This window comes from Macadamia integrifolia, chromosome 11 (genome assembly GCF_013358625.1).
Source record: "Macadamia integrifolia cultivar HAES 741 chromosome 11, SCU_Mint_v3, whole genome shotgun sequence".
In the NCBI taxonomy this organism is placed as follows: domain Eukaryota; kingdom Viridiplantae; phylum Streptophyta; class Magnoliopsida; order Proteales; family Proteaceae; genus Macadamia; species Macadamia integrifolia.
The window spans coordinates 484,030-499,262 of record NC_056567.1 but is presented as its reverse complement, the minus strand read 5'-3'; the positions used below and the strand labels follow the sequence as shown (position 1 = coordinate 499,262).

Below are 15,233 nucleotides of genomic sequence, written 5' to 3'. Positions count from 1 at the left end.
GTGAACTAGATCCGCTAATCTAATTACAGTAGAAAGGCACAAATTATCCTATCCAATAGTGAGAGAGATCCTTTCAAATCATGAAAGATGTTCAATGGATGACCTCATGCGAAAGCTCATGGCAGCTTCTCCATGCAAAGAAAACAGTCTTATAAGGGCCACATATACATCTAATAAATATGGATAACTAATGTAAAGACAAATTGAAAGGGTATGGACCATTCCCATCGAAAAGCCAGGGTTTGACAAAAAAAATATCTTGGGAAAATTACAGAGAGTTTTGATTTATCAAATAACCCATTCAATCTTTAGTTTATCCGAATTATCCAAAATAGAAATTGATATTACAAAACCATCCAAAATGGTGTCATTTTCTCACATCGCAGCTTTGGAAAATATGTACTTTTGAGTAAATATATTGAAGTAAAGATTGGGTGGATAATTGAATAAAATCAAACCCTTTTTTAGGTAATTTTCCCTTTTTCTTAATATCTTTAGCGATGGTAATGTAAGGTTTAGATCTCACCGGAGGTTCAATGTCGGCTCTTGGCATCAGAAGTAAATATGAATAAGTACAGGGGCAATCACGAAAAATAATTACCAAGCTTTCGTAAAATAGATTTCTATATTATAAATTGATCACAGACCCTGCGTGTCTCTCTGTCCATTTGCATCTTTCTCTCTGGTCTCCATCACCCCTACTTCGGATCCTGGTTCTTCGTTGCTGTCGAAGAGCCAATCCTCTCATCCTTTCCAGTAATTGCTCTCCCTAGATTTCTCGATATCCTTGTACTGTTAGCTGATCATGTTTCAACTAACTGTGTTTTTTTTTTCTTTGGCAGATTTAGTTATCGGAATCGTAATTGTAGCAATCTCCTGAGTTCGATCTCTGTTGGATCCGTTAGCCAAAATGGCGTCGATGAATGGAATACGAATGACGACATTCGAGGACTCAGAGAAGGAGAGCGAGTTTGGCTACGTTCGAAAGGTATAAAAAAAAATTGTTTTCTTGTTTGTCTTCTCTTTTCTTTAGGTTGAGTTATAAATGAATGAGTTGATTTTGATCTTCCCCTGCTATTTGATGCGTTTGATGTATTTGTTTTTCACCAATTATGGTTCGGTGATTTTCTCTGTTGTTAATTTTTGTGCTCTGATGATTTTCCTCTTCCTCAGTGAATTTGGTGGCACCGTGTTAAGATGAATTGTTTATCTTAAGGACTTCCTGAGCGTCATAATTATCATTTACCTTCTTCTTCGATCACTTTGCTAGTGCGAGATTTTAATTTACTTGAGGATCTTTAAAAGATCCCCCCCCCCCCCCGCGGGGGGGTTTAATGATTGTTTGAGTGCAATCAGTAGCCTCTATATTAAAGAGCAGATTGAACACAATGCTCAAAATGGAGAAGAATTCGCCTCCATTATTGGAGATTTAATTAAGATTTTGGTGTTGTTCCATACTTATCTTACATGCTCGCATATAGGCACTGGTATTACTTATTGTACATGCTTGGATATAGGCACACAATACGGTGACAGTATCTCCATATGTTTAACAAAAAGTTGCATCCCCTGATACAGCCAAATGTACTGAAAGATATATACGGTCATGAGATAGGTATATTCTTCCAGTTCTCTAGACATAGGAAAATTATTTGACATAGTTAAAGAGTAGAAACATATATCACTGGTTGTATTGTAGTTAACAAACATGTATTGGCACTCTTCTTTTCTTTCTTGCACATTGTATAAGGGTTCGCGAAACGAAGGTCCCTGACCTTGAAATTATCTTATCTTTTTTTTTTTTTTTGTAATGGACCTTGAAATTATCTACTTTAATGTCATATCATGGGTAGCAATCCTGATGGAAGCTTCCACATTAGTAGGTCCAAGTATCAGTGCAGGGGTTAATTATTTAAAAAAAAGCCTGATCTTTTTTCCCCCCCTAACCTTTTTGGGTAGTAGATTGAGTTTTAAAATGTGAAATTCTGAGTAAAATAGTTTTAGCTGTGCATGAAACGCATCGATGTCACGTTGCTTTGCTTCCAGGCCTCTCCAATGCCTTGGGTCACCTAGACGCCATGGCAACTATACTAAGACATGTATTAGAATTGTGGATGTGTTGTCTTCTCCATTCCCTGGTTTAGAATTGTGTTGTCCATGACCTGATGAATACTACTTTAGTGTTACAATATCTGTTTAACTTAATAGTTCTTCTTGTTTAGCTTTAGATTAATGGTAATTATTGGTATCAATCGACTATATTGTTATTGATTTGTATTCTTATTCTAGAATCCTCATTAGGTCCTGGAAGTTATATTTTCTTTCTCACTATTTTTATCGTATTTGTTAGAAGTAGTTCATATTTAGTAATATTATGATGCATGGGAGCTATCGGTTTCTATGCTATTCTCCATTTGCTATTATATTCAGTTCCATATTGTAAAATGTAAACCATAACATATGTCCCAGGAATTATATTTCCTTTCTCACTATTTTTATCATTTGGCAGGTATCAGGACCTGTTGTTGTTGCAGATGGGATGGCAGGGGCTGCTATGTATGAACTTGTTCGTGTGGGACATGACAACCTTATTGGAGAAATTATTAGATTAGAAGGAGATTCTGCTACAATCCAAGGTATTTAATTTTGTTTTTTTTTCTGCACATGTTAGTTTTGTCAATAGCTTTGTGCCGGTTCCTTCTAATCCTGTCCTCCTTGGTTTTCTGTAGCTGTAGTTGTCTATTAATGATTTTGTTCATTTAGCTGTATGTCCATTGGATTTAGTGTAATCTCAATGCTAATGGGACACTGGTTTTTCCCTGAATCTCAGTCTATGAAGAGACAGCTGGGTTGATGGTGAATGATCCTGTTCTACGAACACATAAGGTACTTCTAGCTTTGCTTCTGCTTCTGTTTGAAATTGAGTTTGTGAGAACTTCATGTTGCATATGGTTTGTTGTCATTGCAGCCCCTTTCAGTGGAGTTGGGACCTGGAATTTTGGGGAACATTTTTGATGGTATTCAGGTTTGATTCTAACCGCTATTGTAAATATCATTGGTCTAGTACTTAAATTTCTTGTCTCTTTTCTTCCATATTTTATTTTACACTTTTTTTGGGTGATTTTTTATTTTACTATTATTTATTAGAAGAATAGTTTTTGCTCAAGGAGCCTTTTCTTATCAGGAGCTAATGGTTTCCTTCTTTACTGCAGAGGCCCTTGAAAATTATCCCTTGAATATCTGGTTATTAGAAGAATAGTTTTTGCTCAAGGAGCCTTTTCTTATCAGGAGCTAATGGTTTCTTTGTTTACTGCAGAGGCCTTTAAAAACTATCGCTAGAATATCTGGTGATGTCTATATTCCTCGTGGGGTCTCTGTACCAGCTTTAGACAAAGACATTCTCTGGGAGTTCCAACCCAAAAAAATAGGTAATTTAACATTACAATCATAATGTAATTTTGAGCAGAGATCATGATACTTGATTAATTTAAGGTTCACTGCTGCAGGTGAAGGAGACGTTCTAACTGGCGGAGACTTATACGCAGTAAGTTTGATGGCATCAATTCTACTTTTGAAAATATTTGAGGATCCATTATGACAAACTGGGAAAAATAAATGGAAAATGGTGGTGCCTGTGTGGTACTACACTGCAAGTCTACTTTACTCTGTGTAGCATCTTAGTCTTTTAATAAATTATTTTGTATTGCAGACTGTCTTTGAGAACAGTTTGATGCAGCACCATGTTGCTCTTCCTCCTGATGCTATGGGAAAGATCAGTTACATTGCACCTGCTGGTCAATACTCACTAAAGGTTTGTCAGTCAAAAATCCTTTGTATTTATAATAAACCTTCTGAAAACATTGATGGTCAATATACTTTCTTTTCCTTTCACTATATTGAAACATTTAAAATGACTAACTAGTGTTGTTGAATCCACAGCTTAACACTATCCATGCATCGCGATCTCATGTTCACCTTTGTCTTCTGTTTGTTCACTATATCAAGTTAATTTCGTCTACATATATGTTTAACCTACTATATGTCTACAGGATACTGTGTTAGAGCTCGAGTTTCAAGGTGTCAAAAAGCAATTTACCATGCTTCAGGTTATTGAATTTATTTACTTTTGGTATTGTTTCAACTTGATGTAGACTTTTGCTTTCAGATTCAAGGGTTTTTTTTTTTTTTTTTTTTTTTTTTTTTTTTTTTTTGGGTTAAGTAACAATTTTGATGATTTGAATTCATCTTATACTGGTTTGCTCTACCCTTCTGCAGACTTGGCCTGTCCGTACACCACGGCCAGTTGCATCGAAACTTGCTGCTGATACACCTCTCCTAACTGGGCAGGTTGTATAACAAAAAAATTAGTTGTCTGATGTTGTTATCCCTGATTGATTCATTTTAAGGAGTTCCTCATAATTTTTGTTGAATATTATATATTTTATACAGCGTGTTCTGGATGCCCTTTTTCCCTCTGTTCTTGGTGGGACTTGTGCCATCCCTGGAGCATTTGGTTGTGGGAAAACAGTCATTAGTCAAGCTCTGTCTAAGGTTGGTTTGTCTTTTATTTGTTGGAGTATGCCCTTTTCATTTGGCTAACAACCCTGGATTCTCTTTTGGTTGTCTCGGGATGATGGGTACTTGATTAATGGAGTTCTTATGCATAAGTTCTTGTCCATGTGCAGTACTCTAATTCTGACACTGTGGTTTATGTTGGTTGTGGAGAGAGAGGAAACGAAATGGCAGAGGTGTGTAGCTCTTTTGCCTTTTTCATTATTTACCAGTCCTTTTATATTCTTCATAACATTAACCTTTACTGAAAATTTTGCAGGTTCTTATGGATTTTCCTCAATTGACTATGACATTGCCTGATGGCCGTGAAGAATCTGTCATGAAGCGTACAACACTTGTAGCAAACACTTCGAACATGCCTGTGGCTGCTCGAGAGGCCTCCATTTATACAGGTCAGTATTTGCTTTTGCTTGCTGAGATGCTGTGGCTATTCAAACCCTGAAATTTCCTTCTTGAATCAAATTGCTGAGATGATGTGGATATTCCAGTTGTTAAAGTATATCCCTGAGATTTCCTTTTTGAATTAAAAACACTGAGACATTTTAGTTCTAAAATATTTGGGCCTTAAAGTGTCTAAAAGTGCTTGTCATATTGAATTTTGTGAATGGCGTTTATCTTTTTTCCAATGTTATTTGCCTTAGAAGTGAGGGTATAATTTTAGGATGAAAGCTGACTTCATTTAGAGGCATATGTGAAGCATAGTTTTATGCTTTAATTGTATTTGGTTCTAAGAAAACTCCACGTGAATGGTTCATTTTTCAGAAATCCAGTAGCCTTGGATTTCTAAATCATCTTGAGGCTAACTTGATGGGGAAATGGCTCTTCTTTATAGTAAAGAACTTGTAGATATGCCAGATCTTGGTAATTCCTAACATGGTTTGAAATTTTGTTTTTGACAAAGGTCAAAATGAAATGCATGTTCACTCACTAGGTATGCAGAGTTTCGACCAAAATTTCAGTTTTTACTCGGTTTTGGTATCGCTTCCAAAACAGTTCATATAAAAGCATATTGTTCCAATCAAAATGGGTCGATTTCGTGAGTTTAAGTGTTTTCACCTATTAGAGGGGAAAAAACTTAAAATTAACTCCAGATTGGTATTTTTGGCCAAATCACCTACATTTCTTAGTGGAACAAAGTGTTGGAAAATACTATAATGCATCTACAATGATGATTTTCTGCTTATTTTAGCAAGATTTGTGTAAGATTCAAACTTAGAGGTATACCCTTTTTCCTCAAAAGTTTTGAGCCTTCCTGGAATATAGAGTTGGAGAAACAGTTTCATAGGGGGGTTTCTTAACTTTAGTTGTGCACTTGTACTTGACTACTTGTAACACTACTTTAATACTGTAATATTAATATTATTATTATTATTTAATTCCTAATGCATATTTTAGTTGTTTTCATTGAATTTTATGTGTTCTAATTCTAAATTATGAGGAGAAAAGGCTTAATGAAAATGTATATAGCAGGTTTACTGTATACACTACTACAAACCACGCTACCATTTTTGGTTTGTATTTTGCAATCTAAAGGTTCCAATATGTTTAGAGATGTTTAATTAGGGTTTCCCTGAAGTTTCGGGCCAAAATATGGCATTTTGACCACCGAAGTGGCCAGCCGAAGCATGCAGACTTTTGGTCTAAACCCAATATATATTAGTTTCGATCAAACATCGAAACTGTAATCTCGAACCCAGATTCCTGGAAAACGAGGGAGTAAGAAGCATGTATATGATTTTGAATGTGTGCTCAATTGCTGGCTTGAATTTGAGGGTTATTTATGCTAGTTGGAGGTTTTGCTGGTTGTTTTTTGGACCCTAGGTTTGAAATTACGAGTTGTAGACGCATTTTTCTTTTGGTTTTGGCGAAAGGGGTGAAATTCGTCCATTTTTCTGAAAGGGAGCTGGTCATTTTAAGCTCCAAACAATGGAAACTTCAGGGAGTGCCTATTTAAGTGTGATTACACAGGTTTAAGATCATTAAATTAAAAAAGCACCCAAAGTGGTAGTTGGCTTTGGACCCTATTTTTCCGACTGTATTGTATCATTTCCCTTTGTAACATATTCTATGCATAATTTAGGCCCAGAACACAACATTTAATCAACACAATTGAAATGCAAGAGACTTTGTGAAGTTGGAGATTTGTAGATCAGCCTATAGTACTTATAAAAACTGAACAGCAACCTATATATTTTACCCTATTTTGTAAAAATTCAATATTTGGGGAAATTTGGCCAAATGTTACTCAATTCCATCCGTCCAATCTTGGGGTGGATGTTCCATAGTTGGACCACCAAGCCTTGATCTAGAACCTAAATGATGGATTTTAGCCAAAAATCTTTGTTTTGTAGCAGTTCGGGAGCTCGCAGGAGGAGTGGCAACGTTGTGAAATTTTGAAAAAATTCGTCAAAATTTATTCGAAATCTTGTTGAAATCACACTTTTCTTTATGGGCTCTGTATTGTTTTGCCGAAATTAATACTTCATTGTATTGCGCCTTTGATTTCGTTTCGGTTTCTGTTAAAATGAAACATTTTTGCTGAAATTGAGAATCCTATTAGATCCTAATGTGACAGTTGGCAGCATGTTTGCATATATTCATGACCTCTGATATATTCCGGTTAAAAAAATTGGTGTTGTGATATATTGTATTCTAATTATAAATCTCAGTGGTAACATGGAATGGATACTAAGTGTGCACACTAAAATTAAGATCATGTAAGTATTAGTGTATTTAATTGACTTGAAGGAAAATGATGCAATAATGAGCATTATACTGGATCCAAAAGTGCATTCAATGAACTGTCTTATAAGGAGGAAAAGAAAAAGAATCAGAGGTATCACATCCAAAGCCATTCAAAGTTGAACTGGAGAGAGGGCCAGCATGAGTAGTTTAATCTCAAGATGATGCAATTGCATTAGACATCAAACCCGTTTGGAGGCCTTTGCGCAAGCTTATGGGGCATAAGGTGCTGTTGGCAGTCCAATGGACAGAAATTGACCTTTGGGTATTTATATATTGGGCTTTATTTTTTTGGGTTTCATTATAATGGGCCTAATTTATAAGCCCTAAAGCGGGGATAAATTTAGTAATTACGGGAATAGTTGTTAATTGTTTGAGTTAGTTAGGATACTTAATAGTTAGATAGAGTTCTGTTTTGAGTGTATTTACTTTATTGATTGTGTTAGATTGATTAGGAGTCGTTTTATGAGTCAATTTAGGAATTTTAGATGGTCTTTACATATGTAATTTAGTACACCCCCATCGATTAGAGATGATTTGATTAAAGAATATGGGTGATTTTTAGGAGTTTTGGTATTGTTGAGCAGTGCATACGGGATTGGTAAATTCCATACCTGATTTTTCTCTTCTTCTCTCTTCTCTCTTCTTCCTTCCAAGCAGATTGATCACATCTCTTTTCCTTCCCCTTCCATCAATCTGATTTCTTCCCCTAACAATGCAGTTGCTTCCTTTATCTCGGATTTGATCACAGATTAGAGATCCATAATTTTTAGATTGCATCATAAGATGTGTCAATGCAACACCTGGGCTGGCTCATTTTTTACTCAATGTTCCTTCTCTATGTTCGTTTTTTGTGAAGCATAGTTTTACATTGTTTCGTAATCTCTATATTAATTTACGTTCGAATCTTGTGTTTGTGTGCGTGTATGTGCCTGTGCATTTTGTTTACATGTTAATCATGCATATTAATGTGGATCACTTGATCTGGATCAGGCCTGGGTGGGACAAATTGAATCTGTACTATCTGGTGGATTTGCTGACCCACTGGCTATATCAGTTTTCTGTACACTGGCTTGGCCAACCAAAAATTATCTGGGTTGGTATTGCCTGGGATACCGAGTGGCCAACCCTAAGGCACTGCTTGGGGTGTGTGTGTGTGTTCATTACTTAGAAAGGGGGTAAAATGAAGGTCCATTTCCTGTAAACTGCTCTTTTTGATGTCTTGTGCTGTTGTGCATAACCATGTGATGGAATTCAGTATGTTATGCTGATGTGATTTTGGATGTTTCAGGCATCACGATAGCTGAATATTTCAGAGATATGGGTTACAATGTTAGTATGATGGCTGATTCAACATCTCGTTGGGCAGAAGCATTGCGTGAAATATCAGGGCGTCTGGTAATTTCCAAGTTTTGTTTGACAAATTTTTTGCTGTGTTTAATTGTTCAAATAAGATGGATAAAATCCAGGGTTTAGAACATCCCATCCTGGAGGGAATGGAACTGGAGAGGCAAATATTGTAATGGGTGAATCATGCAACCAAATTCTATCATATGGAACAACAAAACAACTACCAGAAACCAGCATTTATCACAGAACATATCTCCTAAATGATATCCTAGATTCTTGTTGGTTGAATGGCCATATGTCCTCACTTATCGCTACTTTTTTGTTTTGTTAATATCTGTTCTGGTTGGTGCTATTGTTATTAAAGAAGCAGAACAATTTGTTATGTAACCATTGTTCAAAATAGCTCATGTCCCCTTGCATAGACATTTTTCTAACTTTTATCCATATAACAAGATTCTAAACGGGCTCTTTCTTGTGGTTGATGCTTGCCAGTAGATTATAAAAATACAACATTTCAGAACCACGATTACTGACTTTGATAAAATATATAAGCTAAAGTTAAGGTCTACTAAACTGTGTTATTAACGTTGATTCAGAATTTGGAAGTCAAAGGCAAATCCCAAAAGAATTAGTAACTAGTAGCCATAATTTCTTGAATAATATCTGAATGATGCAAGTAGGGTTATGTTTTCTGATCTTAGGTGCACTGCTTATTGTCATTTTGGTTAGCCATTTACAAAATTGTTTCTATTGATCATCTTTCTTATGCTTCTAGCTACTTGACTAGCACATAATACTTTTGGAATCCCTGCCTTACTCTAATGTTGGAACTTTTTCTTTTTTAATTTTTTTCCCAGGCAGAAATGCCCGCGGATAGTGGTTATCCTGCTTATCTGGCGGCACGTTTAGCCTCTTTCTATGAACGGGCGGGTAAAGTGAAGTGTCTTGGTGGGCCAGAACGTACTGGTAGTGTTACAATTGTTGGTGCTGTTTCTCCTCCAGGCGGAGATTTCTCAGATCCTGTGACATCTGCGACCCTCAGTATTGTTCAGGTGCAATGGCGTTTATTTAATAATTCAAGTACCTTCCACTTGGTACACCACTTTAAGTTGGGTGGATTGGGAAAAACTATACTCCCTTTATAGCTAGTGTAGCACGTTACACCAGCATTGAAAGTCACCAATCAGTAGTACTCAGGAGATCTATTTTTATATAAAAATTGATCAGGTGGATATTCATCATTTTTTTAGGGTCATATTTTGGTAGGTCAGGAGAAGGAAAATTAGGGAAATTGCAGATGTGATTCTTTGGCTCATACACCAGTTAGAATCTTCTTGTGACCCATTAGACAATGATAATTGAGTCCCACCTGACAGATGGGTGTGATATATAAGGGCATGGTAGGCAGGGTTGATCTTCAATTTTCCCATCTTGATATTCTCTTTATGTAAATAACATTCCACTTTTTATTTTACTTCTTTGTAATATTTTGCAGGTCTTCTGGGGTCTGGACAAAAAACTTGCTCAGAGGAAACACTTTCCATCTGTAAACTGGCTTATTTCTTACTCAAAATACTCCAAGGTATGTGATTGAAATATTCCAGTGCATTGCACATTCCACACTCAATTATTAAAAGGGATGCTCTTCTATGCATATGACACTCCCTGCCTTTTCATCGGATTGTTTGGAATTCTCACATATCGTTCCCTGCAATCCAGGCCTTGGAGTCTTTCTATGAGCAATTTGATCCAGATTTTATTGAAATCAGAACAAAAGCACGTGAGGTGTTGCAGAGAGAAGATGACCTGAATGAAATTGTCCAGGTATGTAGTCAATTTTGCCTTAAATATGCTTCCCTAGCTGTTGGATGAATGTGCTAGTTTCACTTTCAACACAAATTTTTTTAGTGTATACCAGTCTCCTCACCTCAGACTTTGATCCTAGCAAAGGAGTTGATAGTGACTAGTGAGAATCCAATAGAAAGTCAAGTATAAATCTCTAGGCAAGAATAGCTTAGCAAAAACTAGTTCACTGAAGGATCACTGCAACCAGCCAGATTTGGGAGAAACAACAGAATCAGCCTATAGATTTTGATCCAAATCTGATGACAGAATAGGGAGATCCAGTATAGTACTAGAGTTGTTAGGAATGTAAATAGCAGTTCCAGAACAGTACTAATCAACCAGAAGAATCAGATCTGAGAACAGAATTCAATTTTTCTTTTGGTGTAAACCAGTCTCACCTCAGTCTTCGATCCTGGCAAAGGAGTCAATAGTGAGAGTCCTTCCAAGCAACTATTAAATTAAAAGCAGCAGCTACTGGGTCCACAACAGCAAAGTTCAGCAAAACTGAACTGTATAACTTCACAAATTGATAGATAGGCCATAGGACCTTACATGTATTTATAGTGCCTTTTTAACCCAAAGTAGGATAGCATAGGGACTTTTTACATATAGCCTTATTAAAAATAAAATTAAAAAAAGCAGCAGTTCAATGGCATAAAACACCCCATCAACCAGCCATAGGAAGTAACCTATTCAACTAGGAGACTGTCAGTTGAAATTGAGATGAGCTGGAAATCTAACATCTTGCCTAATCCAGCCAGGTGGTAACAGAATTTAAAAGAAAACAAACACTAAGACCCCACAAATCTGGAGTAAACTAATCCTTTCCTCCCATATTTTAGGCCTTCTAAAGTACCCCATTACAATGAAAACCCCTTATACCAAGGTCCCAACACATATATAACTAAGCCAAGGCTTATTTCTACTAATTTTTCTTATTTATCTGCATCAGTTTGAGATTAGGACCTTACTTGTTCTGAGATGCGGTATATATCTCAGGCAGGCCCTGGACCTACCACTTTTGGAGTTCCATTTGAGATTTCTTATAAAAGAGGTCGTAGAGCCCCCAGTTTGTAGTTGTTAGGTCTGTCAAAATGCTAAGTTTGATTACTTGGTTTAGGTTTGTGACAAGGATAGGATAAAACTTATTTAGGGATCTCTAGTCTTCCATTGGCACTATCACACGAGCTTAGCTGACTTACTAGTCCCTTTTTATCCTTGTATTGCAAGCCCAAGTTCCAAAATAGATGTATAAATCTATCAATGGAAAAATGAAATTAATGATTATGACAATTAGTTACAACTATGTCAAACTCCACCTTCGCTAGCTCAGGCTTGTTTAGCTGAATGAGCTGGGTTTGAGGCTGAGGTTGGGTTAATGAGCTGCAAGTTGCGTTATGTCATGGTGATTGGAGTAGGTCAGCTTGCTGCAGGAATCTGCTGTTCCTTTTGGGAAAGTTGTCCATACCTGAGTTACTGAAAAGTTGCCAACTTACACTTCTGCAAGTTCCTTATTTTTTTCTTTTTTGGGTGCTAAGATTCTCTGTATGATGACTTTTCTGTCCTACAGGAATGTTTTGAGTCAGAAGTACTTTTTGTTTCTGATCTTGGGGAGTACTTCTGTAGAGAAGAAATGCTTTAGGTGAAAGAAGTGTTTTTGAGAAAATCTTACACATTTAAATTTTACACTCCTTGACAATATCAAAAAAGCACAGCGGAGTAACCCCTCCCCTGTCTAATCTTTGGCTTTCAAGGATGAGAGAAGAAAAAAGAAGAAAATCTATTATCTAATATTTATTCTATCATCATCTCCCTTCAAAGCTCCCTCAACCTATTGTGCTGGACGTTGAGGAGGCCACCAAAGGCGTTAGATGATCTCACTGACAGAGGATTTGGTTTTCGCAAAAGCCATGGCCGTGGGCTTCATTGTAGCTGTTCTTGTTGGCTGGGTGGCGAGGCTTAAGAACAGTGTATGCTGCAGAGAAGGCGACAGTGACAATGATGATGACTTATCCGACAATGAGGAAGAAGCTCAGATTATCAAGTGTGAAGAATGGCCATCGACTCTTCTAGGTTTTTGATGGAGGGATTTCGATTTGTGTCTGGTGGGGGGAGACACATGGAACTGAGACAAGGAAGCCACTCTCTCTGCTTTTGCTTTCGATTTTTTCGTGAGAGCAGCAGCACTCAACAGCCCAAAAATCTAAAAATTACACGTAGGGGAACATAAGCAAAACTCAAACACCAAAATTTGGAAACAATGGAAAAACTTTGGAATATGAAACATTAGGAACCTAACACTGTAACTCCGAGTCCAGCAATCTTAGAGCCGTAATTCCTAGCACAACCTTTTCCTTGGTTTTTGGCCATCTCTGGACTCTCTTCTGTCATGAGCTTGATCGACTGAAGAGAATTTCGGAAGGAATCAGTGGTGAAGCTCAATCACCGGTTTCTACCTGCAATCTATTGATCGCATATGAGCTGCAAGTCATCCACCATTTTCTGAATTGAGTCCTCTGATCTAATATCCATCCATCAAAGGAAAGTTGGAAACTCGAGTTGGGACTTGTAAGTTGGGTGTTGGTTCTAGTTTTCAATGCTCAAAATTTATTTAGACATTTCTTTCTCCTTCATAGAGATGTTGGTCTAACAAGGTTGGAAATAATTTAGTTTTTATTTCGTTTAGTCATGTTTTGAGTTAGATATGTAGGATTGCAAGTTAGTTTTTGTCTTAAGAGTCTTGAGAGTCTAGTTAGAAGTCTCTCTTTTTTTTTTTTGGTATAATTGCATGTAACCAATGTTGGAAGACAACTTCAAAATACAAAGTGATATTGTGTTGCTCATGTGTGTGTGTGGTTTTTGGTTCTCTCCCTATTACTCTGTCAGACTTCTTCCTCTTCCCTAACTGGCCCTCCACCAATTTGGTATCAAGTCCAAAATACATCCGTCTCGTCCCCATCAATCTCTCTCTTGTCTCTAATAAGGTAAGACCTGTCCTTCTCTCCTATTTTTTTTATGTTACTGTTTTTCTGTAACAAGATCAACAATACCCTTTGCTGTTCGATACTTCCCCTCCCTGCACTATCAAATCCTAACCCCCTGTGCTATCACCCTCCCACCCCATCCCTTCGATTCTCACTGACAAACCCCATCCCTTCGGTTCTCATTGACTAACCCCACCACCCTCCTTTTCCCATGTGACCTTGATCGACCCCCTCAGGGTTCCGCCAGCAATGCGAGGAAAAAACAAAAGTATGAGAAAGTGAGGTAGAACAAACTCATGCCTGGTTCTTCGAAGTTACTGTTCCCCCTGATTCTTCGAGGTCGTAGCCTCCCCTGGTCGAACTCAAACTCCATCTATCCACCGCAGATTGTACAGAGGTTCGCCAGAGGTGGAAGATGACTCCATTACGTCTTCCACCCCTCCCCCATGATAAACCCCTTTATTTAACCCACTTTTCAATATTGCCCTTCACCCATTTAAGTCATTTGTTTTAAAGTTTTTATTTTCTTTTATTTCCATTAGTGCCCCTTCCCTTCCGATTGAAGGAGCTAAAAGAGCTTGAGGCAGGCTTAAAATGACCATAGAATTGTTGTGAGGAATAACATGCATGGTCTAGGTCTGGTCCCAAGTATGACCTCAAATAGATCTGACTGGAGGGCAAGGATCCACGTAACCGATAGCTGAGATTCCTGACTTGTTGGTGCTGGGCATCTTTCCTTTTACTTTCTTTACTTTCACTTCTCCTTTTTTGCTTCTCCTATCTCTGTTTTAGCTCCCTATTGGGCTTATGTCTCTGTGCTTATGACATTGCAGCTTGTAGGCAAAGATGCTTTGGCAGAAACAGATAAGATTACCTTGGAGACTGCTAAACTTCTGAGGGAGGACTACCTTGCCCAGAATGCATTTACCCCGTAAGTAACTGGCGCTACAATTTTATAGTTGTTGGGTTCACTTCATGGAACCTGTTCTTACATTATTTATACCTTGGTTGTATGTCCTCACCTATTTATTTTACATGGCTGTAACAGATATGATAAATTTTGCCCATTTTACAAGTCGGTTTGGATGATGCGCAACATTATCCATTTCTCCAATTTGGCCAATCAGGTAGGGCCTCTACGTTTTTCTGAAGTTTGTGAACAATTAATCTATTATTGCTGATCCTCAAGGTATGTGTTTCTGTGTCACTTGAATTCCCATTTTTATTCTCTTTTACTATTGGAGCAGCACTTTTCACTTACATCCACAAAAAGAAATTCGATGTTGCCTTTTCTTCTGAAGTTAAAGCTCTTTCCCTACTGGAAAGGATCAGTTTATGATGTGATGCTATAATCCTAATCTATGTGATGGGGTGTAGTCATAAGTACTATTTAGAGTTTGAATCCCTTGGAAGCCAGTACCACTTATGAAAATTAAGTGGCTTTAAGCATTCTTTTCTACCATGTGATTCTTTTTACTGCTACACCTCTGCATGTAATTTGTGAAGAATCTTATGGTGAAAGTGTTTTAGATTGGAAACAGAAACAGCCTCGTCCGAATTTGCATGTAACCTATTGCTCAATAAAATGATTTAAGATCCTTGTGGTTCCAATACTAATGATGGATTTCTGCAGGCGGTGGAGCGAGGTGCTGGTATGGATGGGCAGAAGATAACATACAGTCTTATCAAACACAAGATGGGAGATCTCTTTTACCGATTAGTGTAAGTAAACTGTAGGAA

The 15,233-nt window shown here is 37.3% G+C and overlaps 1 protein-coding gene across 1 annotated transcript in view; it reads left to right on the top strand.

The window, feature by feature from the left end:
* The first annotated feature begins 598 nt into the window (after positions 1-598).
* LOC122093830 (V-type proton ATPase catalytic subunit A) overlaps positions 599-15,233 on the top strand; it is a 15,213-nt gene continuing 578 nt past the window's right edge. The window contains exons 1-20 of the mRNA XM_042664349.1: positions 599-756; positions 843-988; positions 2,510-2,636; positions 2,831-2,886; positions 2,969-3,025; positions 3,317-3,428; positions 3,507-3,544; positions 3,710-3,811; positions 4,050-4,106; positions 4,276-4,347; positions 4,450-4,551; positions 4,686-4,748; positions 4,832-4,964; positions 8,606-8,712; positions 9,522-9,716; positions 10,160-10,246; positions 10,384-10,488; positions 14,327-14,424; positions 14,542-14,620; positions 15,127-15,215. Coding sequence (XP_042520283.1) covers positions 911-988; positions 2,510-2,636; positions 2,831-2,886; positions 2,969-3,025; positions 3,317-3,428; positions 3,507-3,544; positions 3,710-3,811; positions 4,050-4,106; positions 4,276-4,347; positions 4,450-4,551; positions 4,686-4,748; positions 4,832-4,964; positions 8,606-8,712; positions 9,522-9,716; positions 10,160-10,246; positions 10,384-10,488; positions 14,327-14,424; positions 14,542-14,620; positions 15,127-15,215 — 1,757 coding nt within the window. The 5' untranslated portion in view covers positions 599-756; positions 843-910. The remainder of the gene's footprint in view (positions 757-842; positions 989-2,509; positions 2,637-2,830; positions 2,887-2,968; positions 3,026-3,316; positions 3,429-3,506; positions 3,545-3,709; positions 3,812-4,049; positions 4,107-4,275; positions 4,348-4,449; positions 4,552-4,685; positions 4,749-4,831; positions 4,965-8,605; positions 8,713-9,521; positions 9,717-10,159; positions 10,247-10,383; positions 10,489-14,326; positions 14,425-14,541; positions 14,621-15,126; positions 15,216-15,233) is intronic.